An 18,382-nucleotide genomic window follows, 5' to 3' on the forward strand; every position below is an offset into this window, starting at 1 on the left:
TGGGACATGCTATATATACTATAACCTTTTTTACTTTTTTCAAATCGGTATAGTATGACTTAATTTTTTTGTATATACTATAGTTCAATCAGGAGTGACTTCATTAGAATTCAACAATAATTTATTACACATGCATAAAATATGAATGGTGCAAAGTCTTTGGTGATTGGACGCCATCCTGAAGTAGGATACTCGAGGGGTAGGGATGCTGGAGTCCATACGCTGGTTATGGTGGTGATGAAGGGAGTTGCTGCAATCCGATGAATGAGGAGCATGCCTGTGATGTTGACTGGGGTGGGGGAGGGTCGCATCCGATTTGAGCTGAAATAACTGACGGCAGCACAGAGGACATTTTTAAAGTTTGACAGCAACTATGTGATTGGCTTAAGAGTAATCAGAGGGAGAGAGACTGAGAATGAAAAGTGTAAAGAGTCGTCCTTACTGAACTTCCGCTTAAGCTTCATTTTGACTTTTTGTGAATTTATGTTACTTTCACTTTTTTGTGACTTTATTTTTTTGACATACTATACTATGACTTTTTTTCATGATTTTTTTCCAACATGCTATAAAAGGATTTCTTTTCGTTGCTTTTTCCCACATAGTAGCCTATACTGACTTTTTTTCCCCACATGCCATACTGTTTTTACAGTCTGTATAGTGTGTGTGTATATATACTATGACTATTTTTGACATACTATACCAGGGTTCACTAATGGGCGGACATGGTCCGGACCCAGACATCGTTGTATCTGGACCCTGGACCTAAAAAAAACAGAATCATTACATTTTGATGCATGCGTTGTAAATTATATCACGTGATGCTACTCGGCTAATCAAATATGTGTATTCCTATAATTATTGACCTCGACTTGAGTGCGATCAACACACACACACACACACACACACACACACACACACACACACACACACACACACACACACACACACACACACACACACACACACACACACACATGGCAGAGAGACCCAACAGTCGGAGAGAAAGTGAGTCAGAAGTTATTTCACATGGCGTTTTCCAAAAACAGAAAAGTGGACGACGAGACCAGATTAACCAAGAATGGATAGACTTTTATATGTTAATTCTTCCCACGGGCAGTTAAAAAACCGCACGTCTCATGTTCAGAGACCGTGATGATTATTATAAGCGGCGAGGTAAACCGCCACGAGAGAAAGCGCACATCTTTTGAGCAAACGTACCGACTCACATCCAAAATGAAGACACAGAAAAATAAACCCAAGAGCCCAATATGATCAGAATCCTAACGTAACATTTTTAAATGTCCAACATTGACGTTGACAGAGAATAGAGCTGAAACAAGTGGTTTCAATAACCAAATATGCACAATTTTCTCTTTTTAGAAGATGAGAATAATATATCGTGGCTTCTTTGGCGGACATCCCTTCACCTAAATGACCTGAATTTAAAGCTGCAGGACAATTCAGTTCATTTTTCGGAAATGATATACTTTATTTTAAAATGCACTCCTTGCAGTCCTTATTTTACTTAAATTGAGAGATTATTTATTATTAGTATGTAATATCTATAATTCATAGTTGAATTAAATCTGACATTACGTATTGTTGAAATATTATTCAATTTAACGTTCTATATTTGAAATGACATCCAGTTACTGATTACATACAGATGTTAATACAGCAAATTAGGCTAAATTATAGTGCAAATTAGGAATTGTGATGTTCCGGACCTTCGCATCAGGAAATTCTCTCTAAATGGACCTCGTTGAATTTTATTGAATGACTTTTTTAAACATACTACAATATACATTTTTTCGATATACTGTGACTTTGTATTTTTTAGACATACTATGACGGTTTCATTACTTTTTTCGATGGACTATACTATGTTTACCTTAACACACAGAATAGATTTGTATATCGACTCCTCTAACTGCATCTAAAGAAAGTGATTAAGCAGTTTTCTCAAATGTGAAACTATTCATTTATTAGAGGGGAATTCAGAGATACAGTAAAAACAGATGAAAGCTTAAATTAGTACAAAAATTACTTTAATCTTAATTTATTATGGACAGTAGAAAATACAACTGCAAAAAAAGCTTGTCTGTACATTGGCTTTGCTTCATTATAAATGTAACATTATGTTCAAATTACATATTTCCAACCAAACCATATTGTGGCGATTCATCAGAAAATAGATGCAATCTAGCTACACTATTTACAGAATGAACTGAAGTAAACGATAATGTCTGTACTTTTGAATCTAAATGACAAAAAAGCTAACGCTCGCACGTCAAATACCTCGTACAGCATAAAACCCAGGTAACAATTGACCTCAATCGTTTATTATTAACATGTTTGGAACACCACTCTGGGCACTGGTTTCTAAGTAAAAAAACATGTAACGAACGACATTTTCCTTCAAAATTATATACAGTACACATGTAACAAAGAAAGTGACATTTCTTCTAGACCCATAAAAAGAATGTTCTGTTATTGAAGTCATGACAGCAGTACAATTGTTTTCACCTCCACTTAATCCCCGTGGGCACAACGATAATGGACAAACACACTCGTCTCTTAGGAGTATTTTCGCAGAGTGCAGTTTCCTGTCTTTACAACAGGGTCAGCATGAGAGGGACCTGCATCTCCTGGAGAATTCCCTGGGATGCCTGTTGTTTATTGAGCCAAACCTCTCCGGAGGCTGTCAAATTGATGACGATCAGACGGTGGCAGAACAGATCAATCATTAAGCCAATCGCGGGGAACTAAACTCTCCTTACATCAATCCAAATTTGGATGAACAGCAGGCTGCTACTAGGTCAAAGCCCTCAGTGTACAGTGGTGCTGATCTATAGTCGCATCTTTCTAACCTAGTAAGCATTTCGAGAGGAGGAAAGTGTTTGGCAAAGCTTTGCTGCTTAGTTGTAAAACTCAACCAGCACAGTGCTTTCTGGCACTGGGACGTGTGTGGTCAGTGGAAGACATTGTGCCAGTCGCCGGATGGTTCAGGAACCACTTCCAGGTCGAGTTCAGGCGTTACTTGGTGCACTGATTCTTCTTGGCTCAGGGACACGTCTTGGATCTGACCTGAAGGGAGAGAAATGAAGAAATAGAGTTTGCATGAGCTAGGTAACAGTGTTAAACCAGAGGAAAAGCACATTAACATACATTTACAGAGCTGTGCCAGCAGCGGCTGTCATACAAATGAGACCATTCGTCAATGCTCTTGTCCATCACCCAAACTATAATAATACAACTTGACGGATGCAAATAGGCTTGTTGTGACTTAACTTGCACATAACGATAAGTCACAGGCTAAAAAGGTTCAAATGTGCTTTTTCCCTGCTGCTGCAGGCCACACATTGCATTGAGTCATTTAATTACCTCCCTCTACTTCTGCAGTCTATATCTGAGACACTTTAAAGTTGCAAGTGCTTGAATCAGCCAGCATTTTTCACAATCAAAATGACTAAGAGGGGGTCTTGAACAGCCCCACAAATAAAGAATTCATGTGATCTTTTTTTTTTTTTAAAGCATTTCAACATCATGATGCCAGATGGAATACTGGGATTTGAAACCCTGGGATTTCTCAGGAATTCTTGGTTCAGTTTCCAAAGAAGAATGCAAAACCTGTAAACTATGTAGACCGTTGCAGTCCTCAAACCGCCACATTTGCTATGTCAGACATATTTATTTCATTTCCGGACATTGCACGCAGTAAATACCTCAGGGCAGCTTTATGAAAGTGGTTTTAGGCTCTCATGAATGGTAAAGGGACTTGTTTTATCAACCACTCAAAACACTTTACACTACATGTCAACATTCACCCTTTAACCCATTCATTCATACACTCATGGCAGGGGTTCAAGGGCAACGCGATCTACCTGCCCATCAGACAATGTAATCATTCATACAGCCTATGGGAGCAATTTGGGGTTAAGTGTATTGCCCAAGGACATCGACTAGCGAAGCCGGGGATCGAACCAGCGATCCTTTGAGGGAAAAGCTCTACAACTGAGCCACAGTCGCCCCCATACATCAGGACAAAGAGGAAAAAATACCTAGTGATCGTATATAGTTCCAAACAGATCGCACATCATTTAATAGATCTTGCCCTGCACCATGTGGAGACATCATATTGCCTGAAACTTTACACTTTCTTCTAATATTTATAGTTCAATTTAACGAGTGTGTTTCAGACGCTTCTGTTATTTTCTCGTGAAAACATGTAGATGGAAGTCTAAGGATGGCTAGATCAGCAAGACCTCCGTCACAAAGGCTAGCGAGGGGTTGTCTTTTCAAAAAAAGGTCGACCGATAGTGGATTTTTAAAGGCCAATATAATAATAATTTGGAGCAGGATTAGCTGGTCGCAGATTAATTGGCTGATACCTAATGAAGCACTGATATAGTGTCGCATTATATAGTTGAAAGAAACTGAATACGGGTCAGATATGACTTGGAGCCCAGTTCTGCCGATAGCGATAGTGAGCAAAGCGTCCTATCGCCGCATATTAAATCGGTTCGACCTCTACTTCTCAATCCCACCTCAGTCGGCTGTCGCTCCGGGAGGTTTTAACATTGAGGTTTGTACTCTTCATTCAGATCCAAACACAAAGTGTGTGGACACAGCTGGTTTGTGTCTGGGTCAAAGTTATATTTAAAACTGAATTACTTTTCCAGATGTTAAACCGTATTTACACATTTCTAAAACATTATCCGACCTGGAAGCAAAGGTTTTGATTTCAACAGGTCTTCCAGGATTTGCATGGCTGTAGAAAACCATGAAAAAGTAAAGTCAGCGTGCCCGAACCTTTGCGAGCCTGGTGGGCCTTATCCCCAGCGACACAAGAGAGGCCAATGTTTCAGACACGACTTTATATATTATCTACATCCACCCAGCAGAGGGAACCTGAGTGGAAGCTTCTGTGGCAGTATTAACAGATCTGTCAGAATTGTTCCCCTCCTCACCAGCAGGTGCCTGCCGGGCTCCAGGGTTAGCTGGAATGAAGGAATAACAATGTGCGTCACACTCTTGGCCAATGATAACCAAAAGGGGTGCCATGGCCTTAACCAAGGACGGCAGGGAGATGTTGATTTTAAAATGCAGGACCTGCATCTGCTGATACCAAAGGGAACTGTTCTGACAGCTTCGAACAAAGTGCGTGTGCGTGCGTGCGTGCGTGTGTGTGTGTAAACTCCAGAGTGAGAGATCTAAGCTCTGATTAATCAGCCAAACCGACAAAGGCCTAACAGAAAGACAAGAGAGAGCTGATTACTGACGTTTGTTGCCCTGCAGCACAAACAGCTGGTTGTATGACCTCTGGCTGGGTTTTGCTTGTGCACTGGCGTGGTGCCCGTGAGCTGCTTACCGTAGCCGTGGGACCTCTTCATGTGGTGTTTCATGTTGCTCTTCTGGGTGAACCTGATGCTGCACACCTCACATTTGAAGGGCTTCTTTCCAGTGTGTTTGACCATGTGGACCTGCAGAGCACTCTTCTGGTTGAAGGCCTTGTCGCACTGGCTGCACTTGAAGGGCCGCTCGCCTGCACCAAAAACACAGAGCCGCAGGTCATTTGTAATTCAGTCTTGTTGCATTTCGTTTCTTCATGCATTATGATGATTAATTGTGATATACAGTATTGTACTTTGGGAGTAATTAGCGCAAATAAATGAAACTATGCTGGAGTTGAGGTTATTGGGCTCAATAATGCAATAAGTTATGTGGCAGAAAGATTTACCGGCAATCTGTAAATCAAAAGAAATTTCAAGCCATACGTTCCATGAGCCCCAAAAAAAATGGCGCTACGAATATATTATTTATTTATTCCATTGAGCAAATAGTGGCCTCCCATATGTCCATACCCACATGACTGTACAAACTAGGTGTTAATTGTGCTCTACCATTTTCATATCCATAAAAACATTATAATATGTATTGGCCATAAATGAACATGAATATTTTTCTATAAAAGGTCAATGTTGTATTTGATAAAAGTATTTGGAAAATCCTTCTAATGCCTAATCTTTTCTTTGAACCCTCGGCTAAATGGTATTGTCAGTATTATTCAATGTTATCTAAGCGTTTGATTTTACGGTTTTATGAAGAAGAAATATTGAAATGACTCAAATGTAATTCTCGATAAATCAGTTGCTGGAAGCTTATTGGTAATTGTCACGTAGTGGCTGTGCCCTGACAAGACAAATCATTATTAGTCCTTCATGCCAGGATATGTTAATATATTCTCACATTAAAATGACAAAGCAGGGACACACACACACACACACACACACACACACACACACACACACACACACACACACACACACACACACACACACACACACACACACACACACACACACACACACACACACACACACACACACACACACACACACACACACACACACACAGCAGAGATCTTCTCTAATTCAAGGATAAGTCACTTATTCCTATTCATGCGCATTATTTAAGCTATACATCTAGACATGAGAGAACAGGAAGCAACACACACTATGCAACACCTTGGAATAGACGGGGGATGGAAGATTTTTGTTCTTCAATGTTGCTTTGAGAGAAAAGAGAGAAAATGTTTCCCAGCATTCAAATGGTAATAGGATTGAACAAGGTCAGTCAAGGCATTTAGTTGCTTATTAGCTGAGTTTGTATGAATATATGAATGGGTGAGTTTCACTAATGAATAGGTTTCACATTGGGTTCTTTTTTCACTGTGTTGTTCAGGACTGCATCAGGACTCTTTATTGATTTTGACATGTAAATCTGCAGTCAATAATTATAAAAAATGATACTTCTGAGGTTTGAAATGATTATATAACAGGGAAGCTTATTGTCAGTTAAACATTTTTATTGTGAGCCTGTCAATGTAGTAATTCACTGTGGAATTTGTGACATGCAGTACACAGTTCATGGACCAAGTCACGATACACCCATGATGTAACGTATGCACGCAGAAGTCTAAAACATGTTTCCATGGTGCTCAAATGTTGCTCCTCATTCACACAACTTTCCTAAACTTCACCAAACCAGATCATGCAGGATAACCACCGCTCCACCCGGCTTCATCTTAAATAATGTGCTGGAAGTATCGAAAAAAGCTCAAACTGATAGAATAGATATCCGCACACTTAAATCTATGCAGAGAACACTTTAACCAGATTAAACCGGATTATGAAATGCTGTCCCTTCATATCCATAATAGCACAGGGGCCTAACAAGCTAAACTTAACTGACTCAAACAGCTATAATTATTCTTAAAGGAACAGTGTGTAGGACTAAGGGGGGATTTATTGGCAGAAGTAGAATATATAACATTCATGACTGTTTTCATAAGTGTATAATCACCTAAAAGAATTGTTGTGTTTGTGTTACCTCACAATGAGCCTTTCATATCTACAAAGGGAGGGGATGTGTCTCTGAGCACCGTCAGTCCAAAGAGCCACAGCCACATATGAGCACAGTCAAATATTGGCTTCTCGCTTCACGAGAGAAGAGGTAAGGTCTGCACAGAAGGTTGCTTCATTGGTCACTCATTGGGGCAAAAAAAGGGACTAAAAGGAGTCTTTGAAGTTGTCAAATTGAGAAAGACGGTGGCTAAGTTGGCAAGACTAGCCGCATCATTGTCATGAAAAGTGTCATCATCATGAAATGACATGTAAAAAAAATAAAATGAACAATACAACTTTGGGGTAGTGTGTATTTTTTTTATTATTATATTATATTATTATTATAAAGATAAAATACATTTAGATTTCGATCACAATGTTTTTGTTATAATCCTCTTACCCGTGTGTGTCCGGTTGTGTCTCTCCAGCTGGCTGCGCTTGGCGAAGGCCTTCACACAGGAGGAGCAGTTGAAGACTCTGGGTTTCTGGGAGCTGGGTGACGGGCCCGGCTGGTGCACTCGTTCGTGTTCCTGTGGACAGATCCAACACAGATTTGAACAGTCTGGCGCAATAAGTCCCTCTACTCGAACGTGGCTAGAACAGACGTGTCAGTTATTTTGGCCCTGGCAGAAGATGACACGTTGATTGAGCCACAAATCAAACGGATTCAGGAGAGTCTGGAAATGTTGGAATTATTCCTGTGAAAATGTCAGAACATCAAAGTTATTGTGTCATGGACAAGATAAGATGGGGATTTTAAATAACCAATTAATCATGATAGAGAGCCTAAGGCCATGGCTGCACTTGTCCAGCCTAATCGGATAGTGATCAGATATATTTCATGGACAAAGGAGCGGCTGTAATAATTCACAATTCTTCCGCATTAGTTTTGCTGCTTACTCTTCCTCCCTGCGGCATTAGTAGACTAGCCGCTAACAAATCCCCCATTATTTCGTTATTCAAAAGCTGTTATTTTGAGGCAGCATAATCAGGAAAAGTTGGGTTTTCTTCAGCAGTAACTTAACACGACTCAGACAGTGGATGTTGGAGCATATAGACTTTACAGCTGATGTGTCAGAGCATGATCCAATCCGACAGAAGTTGCATGTGTAACCGCTGTCTGATTCAAAGTGGGCTGATACACTAAATCCCCTTCATTTATCGCTCCGTTTCCCTCACTATGATGATTTCCCCAACCCATCCAGCACTGAACCGTCAAGCAGAAATGTCTGCAATTACTTCTAAAACTTCCTCCATAAATGCTTTTCCTCTGTTCCCAAATGATTAAGTCATGGCTTTTGGTTGTCTAGCTATAATTGAATGTCAAAAATATTATCCACAGGCCAACACCATGAAAAACAACAGCCCTACCGTTTTATCTCTCTAACCACTGGGGCTTTAAAAAATAATAATAATCTAAAAACAGCATCTGAGTTCTTGTTGCAGACTAATGAACAGCCTGGGGACCTGGAGAGGGGGAAGCTCGGTCACTCGCACTGTGACACCCACCTCATCTCAGTGTCATTACTTTTGTAAAAAGACAATTACTGCTCAGTATAATGAGGCACATTTACAGAAATAAAAGGCTTTGGCACAATGGTCTTTTCCCTTAACACATGGTGGGGAAAGAGCTTGTGTATAAAGCCATATCGTCCTCTTTCCTCCCGAGCTCGTGTGTCTCAACCACATGAAGAGGCTCGGCAGGAAAGAGCAGCACACATGCTCCTCTCCCTGAAACACATGCTCCTCTTCCTGAAAGGAACCTCTCAGTTTAAGTGCTTTGTTTTGCTGTTGAGGGTGACAGTTTAGAGGAGTCTCTCTGAAATGCTACTTGATGAAATACTCTTATTTTGGCTTCAAATAGTGAGACGGAACTTGTTTTTACAGCCTGAGGTACCACCGCGAGTATATTTATTGTATTCATAAAACATTTTAGTCATTCACATACAACGCTGATTTCTTAAAAGGAGTGTGCAGGTTCTAGGTGGATTTATTGTCAGAAAGGGAATATAATATTCATAACGTATTGTTTTCATTTGGGTATAATCAGAAGCTTGAATTGAAAGTTGTTTATTATCCATGTCTACTGTCTTTACGCGAGTTCTTACCTTCAGGTGTGTTGCTCGCTTAAAGGCCTTGTTACAGAGACTGCAGACGTGACAGCGGTCCTTGCCGTGAGCTTGTCTACAGTGGCGTCGCAGAGTGTTGGCATTCTGGCACACCTGGTTACAGTAGTAACACTGGTTCCGATTGTCAGCCTCCAGCTGGCCATCCTTCCCACCCTTATGGCCGTCGTCAGTAATCTGGATCAAACACAAAGATGAGTGAGTGACGTGTAGAGTTACTCCCAAAAGCTCACACCTACACAAGCGTCGTAAAAGTAATAATAAAAGCATGCTTTTTTTTTTTAAAGAATAGAGTACTTATGCTTACAATACACAATGGTCGTTTCGTTTCATGAACTTGGTTTAATCTCAAAACTGTCTTAAAGTCTTAAACTCACGGTGCACGTTTCCATAAAAATCCAGTCATGTTTATTGAGATTGGTGAATGTGTTTTTGCATCTTCCCGGCAGCCCAGTAGTACCATTCATGTTAATAATAACAATCGACTGGTAGATACTATTTGCTTGAGAGGGGTACTCCATCACAGTGGATTATTGTGATGCCATTTTAAGCATTTGCTCAATTCATCACTGTAGAACTTACACATTGCAACTCCACATTTGTTTGACAGTGCCTCCCCTGAACATCTTAAATAGCACAGGACACACACACACACACTCACATTGTATCCATTGTCAGACGCTCCGTTTGTGGATTGCGAATGGTGGCTGACCAGGATGACCTGCTGGCCTGAGCTGGCTGGCTGTCCTGGGTCACTCAGCACTGCGGGGAATGTCTGACCCTAAACATCAAAGGACACTCTGGTAAGGCAACTGACAAACTTCATGATGTCAGGTATGATCATCTCACGTGCTTAATGACGTCATTGTTCACATTGTATGTATCTGACAGTGTCGACAAATACTTTTTAAACCAAGCTCGTTTTTAAATCAGTCAGGATACCAAATAATGGCAATAGATGGCCTCTACATTTTGTAGCGCATGTGTCTTTGTGTGCATTATTGTCTTTTTTTTCTTTTTTTACCTGCGTATTGAGGTTCAGGGTGACACCATCCAGCATTCCCTGAGCATCTGCCAGAGTCAGAGTAACGCTGTCCTCGCTGGCAACACCCCCTGGTGACATCACTAGGCTCTGGGACACAGCAGTATGTGATAGGCTGGTGCTAGGTGGCAGGCTGGAGACTTGACAGGTGAGAGACAGACCACAAGGTTTAGAGTTCTGTGACTTTTGAACAGCCAGTTCCTAAACTGGTTTAAGGCTTTATTTTTCAACAACATCCAGAGTCACATTCCTTTTGTGGCAAATGTAGTAGAATGTATACAAAGTGTACTTGAATTGAGTATTAAACCACACTTGATGTTTAACATTTATGAATTTAGCTGCTAGTCGTTTACGTATCTTTTACATTAAGCAAAGGCAAATTTGACCTAAAAGGTTACAAAACAATGTTTCAACCATATTTGCTTCTTCCTCAAGTTAGACAGACCCGTGTACCTGTATTTGTTGAAGTGACTGCAACCAGCTGGCTACCAAAGCCCTTTTGGTGCTATGCTCCATGACAATAATAATAATAACGATATTTTCAATAGTTTTGGTCAAGGAGGAAACTCCATGATATTAGCGGTGAATAACACCAGACAATATTTCATTATAATAAAAGGGCCGATATGACCCCGTACAGTTTATCAGGCAAAGTGCAGGTTGAACCATATTAACATAGAGAGTGTCTGGAACGCTTCAGTCTAATCAACAAAAGCAGAGATGCTCTCGGTGTCTCTGTGAAGCGGTGGGAATGTTTTCCACTTGAGTTGAGAAGGGAGGGTAATGAAGAGAGAGATGAGAGACTGGAAATTTGATTATGCCTCTCGGTGACTAGCAAACCAGTAAACAGCAAGCCGTCTGACAAAACAAATCACGGTGTGTCATTTCCAGGCTTCTATACTAATTCTCTCTCATGAGATGACGTTCCGGAGCTAAAACGTGTGGCCTAGCTCAATTTTGTCCATTTCTCCTTATAAAAGAAACACTTTTATAGGGCCATATATATTTTAGAAATGGCAAATTGTGAGGAATACATAAACAGTGCATTTGGCTGCTCTGAACTACACTGCAAGTGTTTGCTGTAGGCAGTAAACTAGTTTGCCGGGCATGCTCAGTACTAACCTGGAATTTCTTTCAAAGTTTGGAGACTTTTTCCCTGGGACATGTAGCTTTACCCTCAGACTGTATTTATATCATGTAGGCCTATTACAAGGTTCTTAAATCAAATTAAAAAACAAACAAACATTAAGTCGTCAGCTAGAGACGCAGGTTGTAACTTACTCACAGTTGGCGTTAATTAGCTATCTAGCTAGAACTAGCTTACGAGTAGTAACCGGATAAAAATGAAAAGTCTGCTTCTGTTGACTGAACAGATTAAATAGAAACCACATTGTTTCAAAAATCACTTTGACTTTCGAGTGCACCACCGTTGTGTAAACAGCATATTGTGTGTGAGAGAATGGAAAGCTTGACATGGGGAGCGACAGGAACTAAGCAGGACGGGGCCAAGAGCGCAGGATCACCATGTGATTTGATATTTGGTGTCAATTTCCACTGCAGCAAATTTTTGCATTTCTGTAAGAAGCGTGAACCCGGTCACGTCTTATTCAACTATGAAAGTCTATCTGGCAGCTATTTCAGCCTCCCAGATGCCCTTTGGTGACTCCATATGTGAGGGACATGCACCTTAGCATGCCATTTCATGTAAAAGGGCATTTGACTGTTCGAGCCTCTCCATCAACGCTTTGGTTTTATCCTGAGATCTATCACTGGTAGTGGAGGCAAGGGCAGCTCCTGTTGAACCATTAAACGTTATTCAAGCTAAAGTTTCTGTCCCGTGGTGACATTCATGCTCCTCTTATGAACTACAAACACTCATTCTCTTGTCACGTTAACCCTTCGTATCTGAAGTAGCTACAGCTTACTGCCGTTTTATTTTTCTCTACTCTTCACCAGTCATATCTGACAAACACAGACGGCTTTGTGTCGAGTCACATGTATAGAGAGTGAGTTCAAGTCCTTCGGCCAATGTGATCTATTGTTTGTTGTTTAAACCAGCAGGTGAGAGGTGAGACTCGGCCTACGCAGTGTCTCATTCTTTTATCTGCTGGGAGCGAGTGCAATGGCTAACAGCTGTGCAAGGACGTCCCACTTGGTGTGCGCGGTCAATCTGTTAAATGGCTGGCAATTTAATCAGTTCTGTTCAAGTGAGTTATAGTGGTGCTATTTTTTGCAACAGCCAGTCGGGTATCTCCAACTTTGTTGCGATGCTATTGGCTTAAAGTGGTGGCCCCTGGGTCAAGTGGTGTCATGAGTGAGTGGAGCGGGTCACTAATGACGGCTTGGTGCAGGTCAACGATCCAGCTTTTGTCGTGTGGAATGAAGTTGACTGATAGAGAGGGGCTGGTTTCTTTGTGAAGTTTTTCAGAGGGCGATACAGTATATAATTCTAAGGAAGGAAGGCCAGCAGATCAGACAAATTAATTTCAATAAATGAGGGACTGAACTGTACTGATCCCCTCTTATTCACTTATCATTGAGTCCGATCTGATTGAAGACTAACTAACTGATGTCTGGCAAACTTGAGAGACAAGGTGGGATTCACTTCTTCTAGAGTAAGTTGTTATTCCTTGTATCCTTCTTTGTATGTAAATGCCTTGTAAAAGAAAACTAGTAGCAGACTGGAGATACGTTGCATGGTTGGCAGTGAGTGCAAAGACAAGGAAAAGCAGTCTGTAACCACTTTTTTGAATCGTTAATATAAAAAGTCTGCAAACATAAAAGCCACTTCAGGTTTGCTTTGAATACTCTGTAACTTTTCAGAACAAAGAAGTAACCTAGATACGAAACACATTCATCTATACACGTCCTAACCTGTCATCCCAGTGTTTGCGGGGCTCTGAGGTAGGAGGTGATCATTGGTGATAGTCAGGGTTGCGCTGGTGGGATGGCTGTTGAGTGGCGACGCCAGCCTGATGCTGCCAGTCATCTCAGCCCCATTAGGGTGGCTATGCTGGGGGAGCAGATCCTGACCTGGAAAAGTATAGAGAAAAGCCGTTTATAGTCCAGAATTGAATAAATGAGCTATATTTTTCACAGTTATTCACATTTCAAGCTCTTTTTGTTTTTTTCTTGTACCAGGGTAGGATAGAATGTAGAATGTTTTGGTCCATTTGTGTGTTGTTCTGAACATCTCCAGGGATGACAAGACATAAAATCTAATTTTGGATTAACTGAGAGAGTCATTTTTTTCTTGGAACCCATGCACTGTGAACCATCTTCAATTCTTTTCCACTGCCTAAGAAAAGAACAATCAATAACTTGTGGAAAGAATCTCCACTAAATGTCATGATGCAGCTTCAAGAGAAAGAAAAACAAAACATGAAGCTATATATAACAATAGCGTGCTTTTGCATTAACCTAATGGATTTCAATCGCAATACAGTAATATATATATCCGAATGTTGATTGAAAGATGGTCAAAGTAGTGCCTAGAGGAAACACTGGGACTGCTCCAGTGGTAAAGGCAGGGAATGATCTATCTGGATTCAAAGGGGCTCAGAGAGGCTCTTACCTCTACACTGTGGGTACAACATGTATCCACAGATGATTTACGACCAGCTGGCTTTGTGCTGGAGACGATGTGTGGTGGGGGAAATGGTTTGTGAAGAGGACATATCACTCATAACCTCTAATACTGTGGCTTTTAATCATTATTTGTGAAGCGGCTTCAAAATGAAGTTTGAGTTAATATTGCATCTGGGTTTCTTCTCTGCTTGCCAACGTGCTCTCCTGAGTGAGGAAATCAATAAATGTGTTCCAGATCCTTGAGGGGATTTCCATTTCATCTTTCCACACTTGTGAAGAGGACAAGGTAACTGTATACAGTAAACAGCTATGCATTTGTACGTTGTTGTTGTTTTCTTTGGACCTGCATTATTAGGTGCTCCATACCTGATATGGTGAGGGTGATCTCCTGAGGGTTTCCTGCTGCGTTGCTGGAACCAGAAGCTGAGGCCTGCGCATGAACATGGGCAAGGGCTTGAGTCAGGCTGGAATTGTTGATGGTCAATGTGATCTCCTGTCCACTGGTGCCTCCCGTTACCAGTCCAGAGCTGCCTATGACATGGCTTAGGTCCTGAGAACCTGCAGAATCCACAGGAAAGCAACAATCAGCTATTTCAGCTCATAACAGAGAGTGTCTTGTTCTGTTTTTGAGGCCACACACACATACCTGTGGCATCCTGCTCGGAGAGGCTGGCCATTGTGACCTGAGTAGATGTGATGGCGGAGGGCTGCAGGGCCAGGCTGGTCAGCGGGTGGATAACAACATTGGCAGACACTGAGGGGTCAGTGACGGACATGAGGTGGTTGCCAGAATGGGTGACGAGGCCAGCGTCGACGGTCAGGGGTTGAGAGAGGAGGCCGCCTTGTTGTAAGGTCTGCTGGAGGAGGGCGTGGTCAATCTGGAAGAGAAAGCACTACTTCAGATGAAGAGGAAGGGTGATGTCGAGGAGGAAAAGGAGAGAGAGACTTGTAGAAATGTATGGCCACAGCCTAAGGATGGTTGCTTCAAAAATGTTTCACGGTCATTGGGGAAAATTCCACCCTATGATACTTCTACTTTTGGACAACTTAAATCTGTGATTGACAATATATTCCAAGAATAAAGAGGAAAATTGGCGATATAATTTTTGGTCTACACACTAAGGCTGGGAGGCTTCTGTTGCTCTATCCTAGAATGAAACGTATAGACGCGTCTGAAAGGATATGAACACTATCTGAACTAATTTCAATATCCAAATCATATCAGTCGACCACACACAAAAAAAAACTGATTGGATAGGAACCCCAGATCTGATACGTTGAAAATATTTATTTTAATTAATTTTACAGCCGACTGAATAAAACTCATAATGCGCTCCCAGCACAGCAGCTTTGTTTAATCATGTTCTGGTGCTCTTGTGGTATTGTAGGATTTCTCTTCTACTAGACTGCTCATTTGGTTTAGTGCATATATGCTCACAACACATATTATGGTAAAAAAAAACACCCAATCTTCCATTGTACAGCTACTGCCAAAAGATGCCCCGGACAAATACAGGGGCATCATTACAGTGCCACTATGGCAATGCAGCTGCAGCAAAAAGCAACTCATTAATAGTTGTTGAAGCCCTCCTAACCACATCATTGCTGCTCTGAATACATTTGCAGACAAATCCCCTGGTTAAATCATCAAATGACTCATTAATTAGGCAATGTTGACACGCTGGTTTTACATTTTAGTTGTGTAAATGAAACGTACAAGCCCTTGCTTGTACGTTATGCACAATTTTATGCACAAACTAATCTGTTAAATTGAGTGAAATGGTTCGGACAAAATGATCTGCAACCCAGGAATATTTTTAAAGACGACTTCGGCTCGATTCAATTATGAAAATTAAGCCAAGCAAGGTACTGCTGTGGACGGATGCCGCAGCAAAACATATTTTAACAACGTAAAAAGAGGCCTACCTAATCTTTTTTTTTTATATATCTCTTTAACTGTTACAAAGGTTATAGAATACTTTCACCACTTTACCTTGCCATCAGACAGCCTTTTCTGACGGGGAACTGAAGCCGTTATCTATGCTCTCTTCAAAAGACACGAGACTCCTTTCACAAAAACAGTCATTTTACTTCACAACTCCCATGTTCTGCAAGGAAAAATGACTGTTTTTGAGGATTCTGGTGGCTTTGAAGAGAGCCTAGATGAATTTAACGGCTTCAGTTCTCCACCAGAAAGGGCTGTCTGAGGTGTGAAAATCTAAAAAAATATAGCGTACATTTAAACTAACATGGATGTTTTGTGATGGGTCTTTCTTTTAGTTGGCTAAAATACGTTTGGCTTGTGCACAGCAGTACATTGCTTTGCTCCCGTGCCTGTACTCCTGTCTTCTTCTCCAATCTGGGGGCGTGTCAACTGCCATCTATGGCTAAGTAGCTCATACAACCCCGCTTCAGAACTATCTCTTTGAGGTCACGGTGATGACACGCATGGGTAATAACACAATGCTGAGTAGCTGGTGTGTGTGTGTGTGTGTGTGTGTGTGTGTGTGTAACCTGTAGTGTGATGTTGTTGATGTTGCTGGTATCGATGCCAGAGATCTGGACGTTGGGGCAAACCAGGTTGGCAGGCGTCAACTGCAGGTGGATGCCATCTAGTGTGGTCAGGCCATCTGTGAGAGACACGGTCAGGTCTCCTGCAGCTGCAGCGTACACACACACACAAAGACATATTTAGATATTTCACATTTTTCTATTAGTACTAAACTTGTGCTAATGTTAAACCCTAATTAACCTTCCAGGCAGCAGAGGGAAAGAAAGTACAGTTTGTTACAGCTTCAAGATGTGTGCGTATTATATTAATAACGTACCGTTTAGCTCAACCAGCTGTTCATGCCAGAAAATGTAATGGTTACAACGGTTTTATTCTCAGATTAAAAAAATGAAATCACTGCAGTGAATAGGAGGGTTGTGGCAGGTATAGAAGCATGAAGTCATGAACAAAGTGCAATGCCTGAAACTGTTGATTTAAACGGGGAAAAGGAGCTACTTTAATGGTACCAGACGACGATGACCCTGGAGGCACATACAATAAACAGCTTGTGTCAAAGGCCAGATGTAAAGGCGTGACATACAGCCCATTATATGCACTGCTAGGCCTCTGAGCTGTGGAAGTGACCTGATGGTTTCTGCTGCAGCAAGAACATCCCTGAAGTGAGGGCATTGAATATCTCATGAATAAGAACCGCCAAGAGATTGAGAGATAACAAAGAAAGGATTTCAGTTGTTCCCCAGATGATGAAAGGATAGAGGCTTTTGGGAGAGGTTTGCCTGCAGTGTACTATGCACTTCCACTTTTCTCAAAAAAAATAAAAAAGGAAGGAGAGAGTGAGAATCTGGAGCAGTAAGCTTGAAGAAGAAGGCAATGACTGGAAAACCTATTTAGCCCCAACTTTTGCTCTCCGGGAGCTGTGTGGGGAAAGTCATTTGATGGCTGCAAACCGTAGCCAGACTTCAGTAAACACATTTGACTTAAATGAACACGAGTGTTCTGGAGAAAGTTTGTGCATAGCGGTGCATTCAGAAATCACAGCTGCCCTGTAACACCCTTATTATGCATTCACGTAGCATTACAAACCCAATCGAATAAACAATTTCATTGTTTCTTACAATTTAGAAAACTGTTATTTCAATTTTGTGTAATACAAAAAGCAAATCTGGAGTGCACACATTTGCAAAATGTTCAGTGAATGTTACAAAAACGTTCCATTAAAGGGGGTTTGTAGTGAATATAGACCATAATCTAGAATTCTGCCAAGCCGTTTTATCAACATTTGATACAGCAAAACCTGTGAAAGCCTAACAATGATGCTCCTTCTGTGGCACCAGGGTGCTTTATCACATCATAAACCTCCTCTTTTGGTAAAAAAAGCAGATTTGTCTTGAAAATGTGATCCTGGGATTTGGAGGAAAGGGGTTACACAGAAGGTGGCTTGGCTGATAAAGCACCTTCCTCCTCAAAGCATTTGCCACATCAGGCATGGTGTTGTAATTTATGTCGCGTGGAGCAACTGATTACCGACTCACTGACCGACTGTCATTAGAATTAATGATCCCTCGCTGCATTTCAGTCACACCCAGAGCGGTGAATTAATCATTAACCTGATATTATGACCAAAGTAAGTGCCAAATTCAAATAAAGATGTGTTTTGGGTCATCTATAACACCACACAGCGACTCTTTGGGATAGTAAAATCCAGTGC

General features: G+C 41.2%; 1 protein-coding gene across 1 annotated transcript in view; it reads right to left on the reverse strand.

Moving 5' to 3' along the window:
* Positions 1-2,037: 2,037 nt before the first annotated feature.
* The window catches only part of znf236 (zinc finger protein 236), a 44,522-nt gene continuing 28,177 nt past the window's right edge, over positions 2,038-18,382 (reverse strand). The window contains exons 23-32 of the mRNA XM_079164989.1: positions 16,677-16,822; positions 14,809-15,040; positions 14,529-14,720; positions 13,449-13,607; positions 10,557-10,714; positions 10,194-10,313; positions 9,515-9,709; positions 7,807-7,936; positions 5,372-5,545; positions 2,038-3,087 (exon numbers count right to left, since the gene is read on the reverse strand). Coding sequence (XP_079021115.1) covers positions 2,972-3,087; positions 5,372-5,545; positions 7,807-7,936; positions 9,515-9,709; positions 10,194-10,313; positions 10,557-10,714; positions 13,449-13,607; positions 14,529-14,720; positions 14,809-15,040; positions 16,677-16,822 — 1,622 coding nt within the window. The 3' untranslated portion in view covers positions 2,038-2,971. The remainder of the gene's footprint in view (positions 3,088-5,371; positions 5,546-7,806; positions 7,937-9,514; positions 9,710-10,193; positions 10,314-10,556; positions 10,715-13,448; positions 13,608-14,528; positions 14,721-14,808; positions 15,041-16,676; positions 16,823-18,382) is intronic.

This window comes from Pholis gunnellus, assembly GCF_910591455.1.
Source record: "Pholis gunnellus genome assembly, chromosome: 8".
In the NCBI taxonomy this organism is placed as follows: Eukaryota; Metazoa; Chordata; class Actinopteri; order Perciformes; family Pholidae; genus Pholis; species Pholis gunnellus.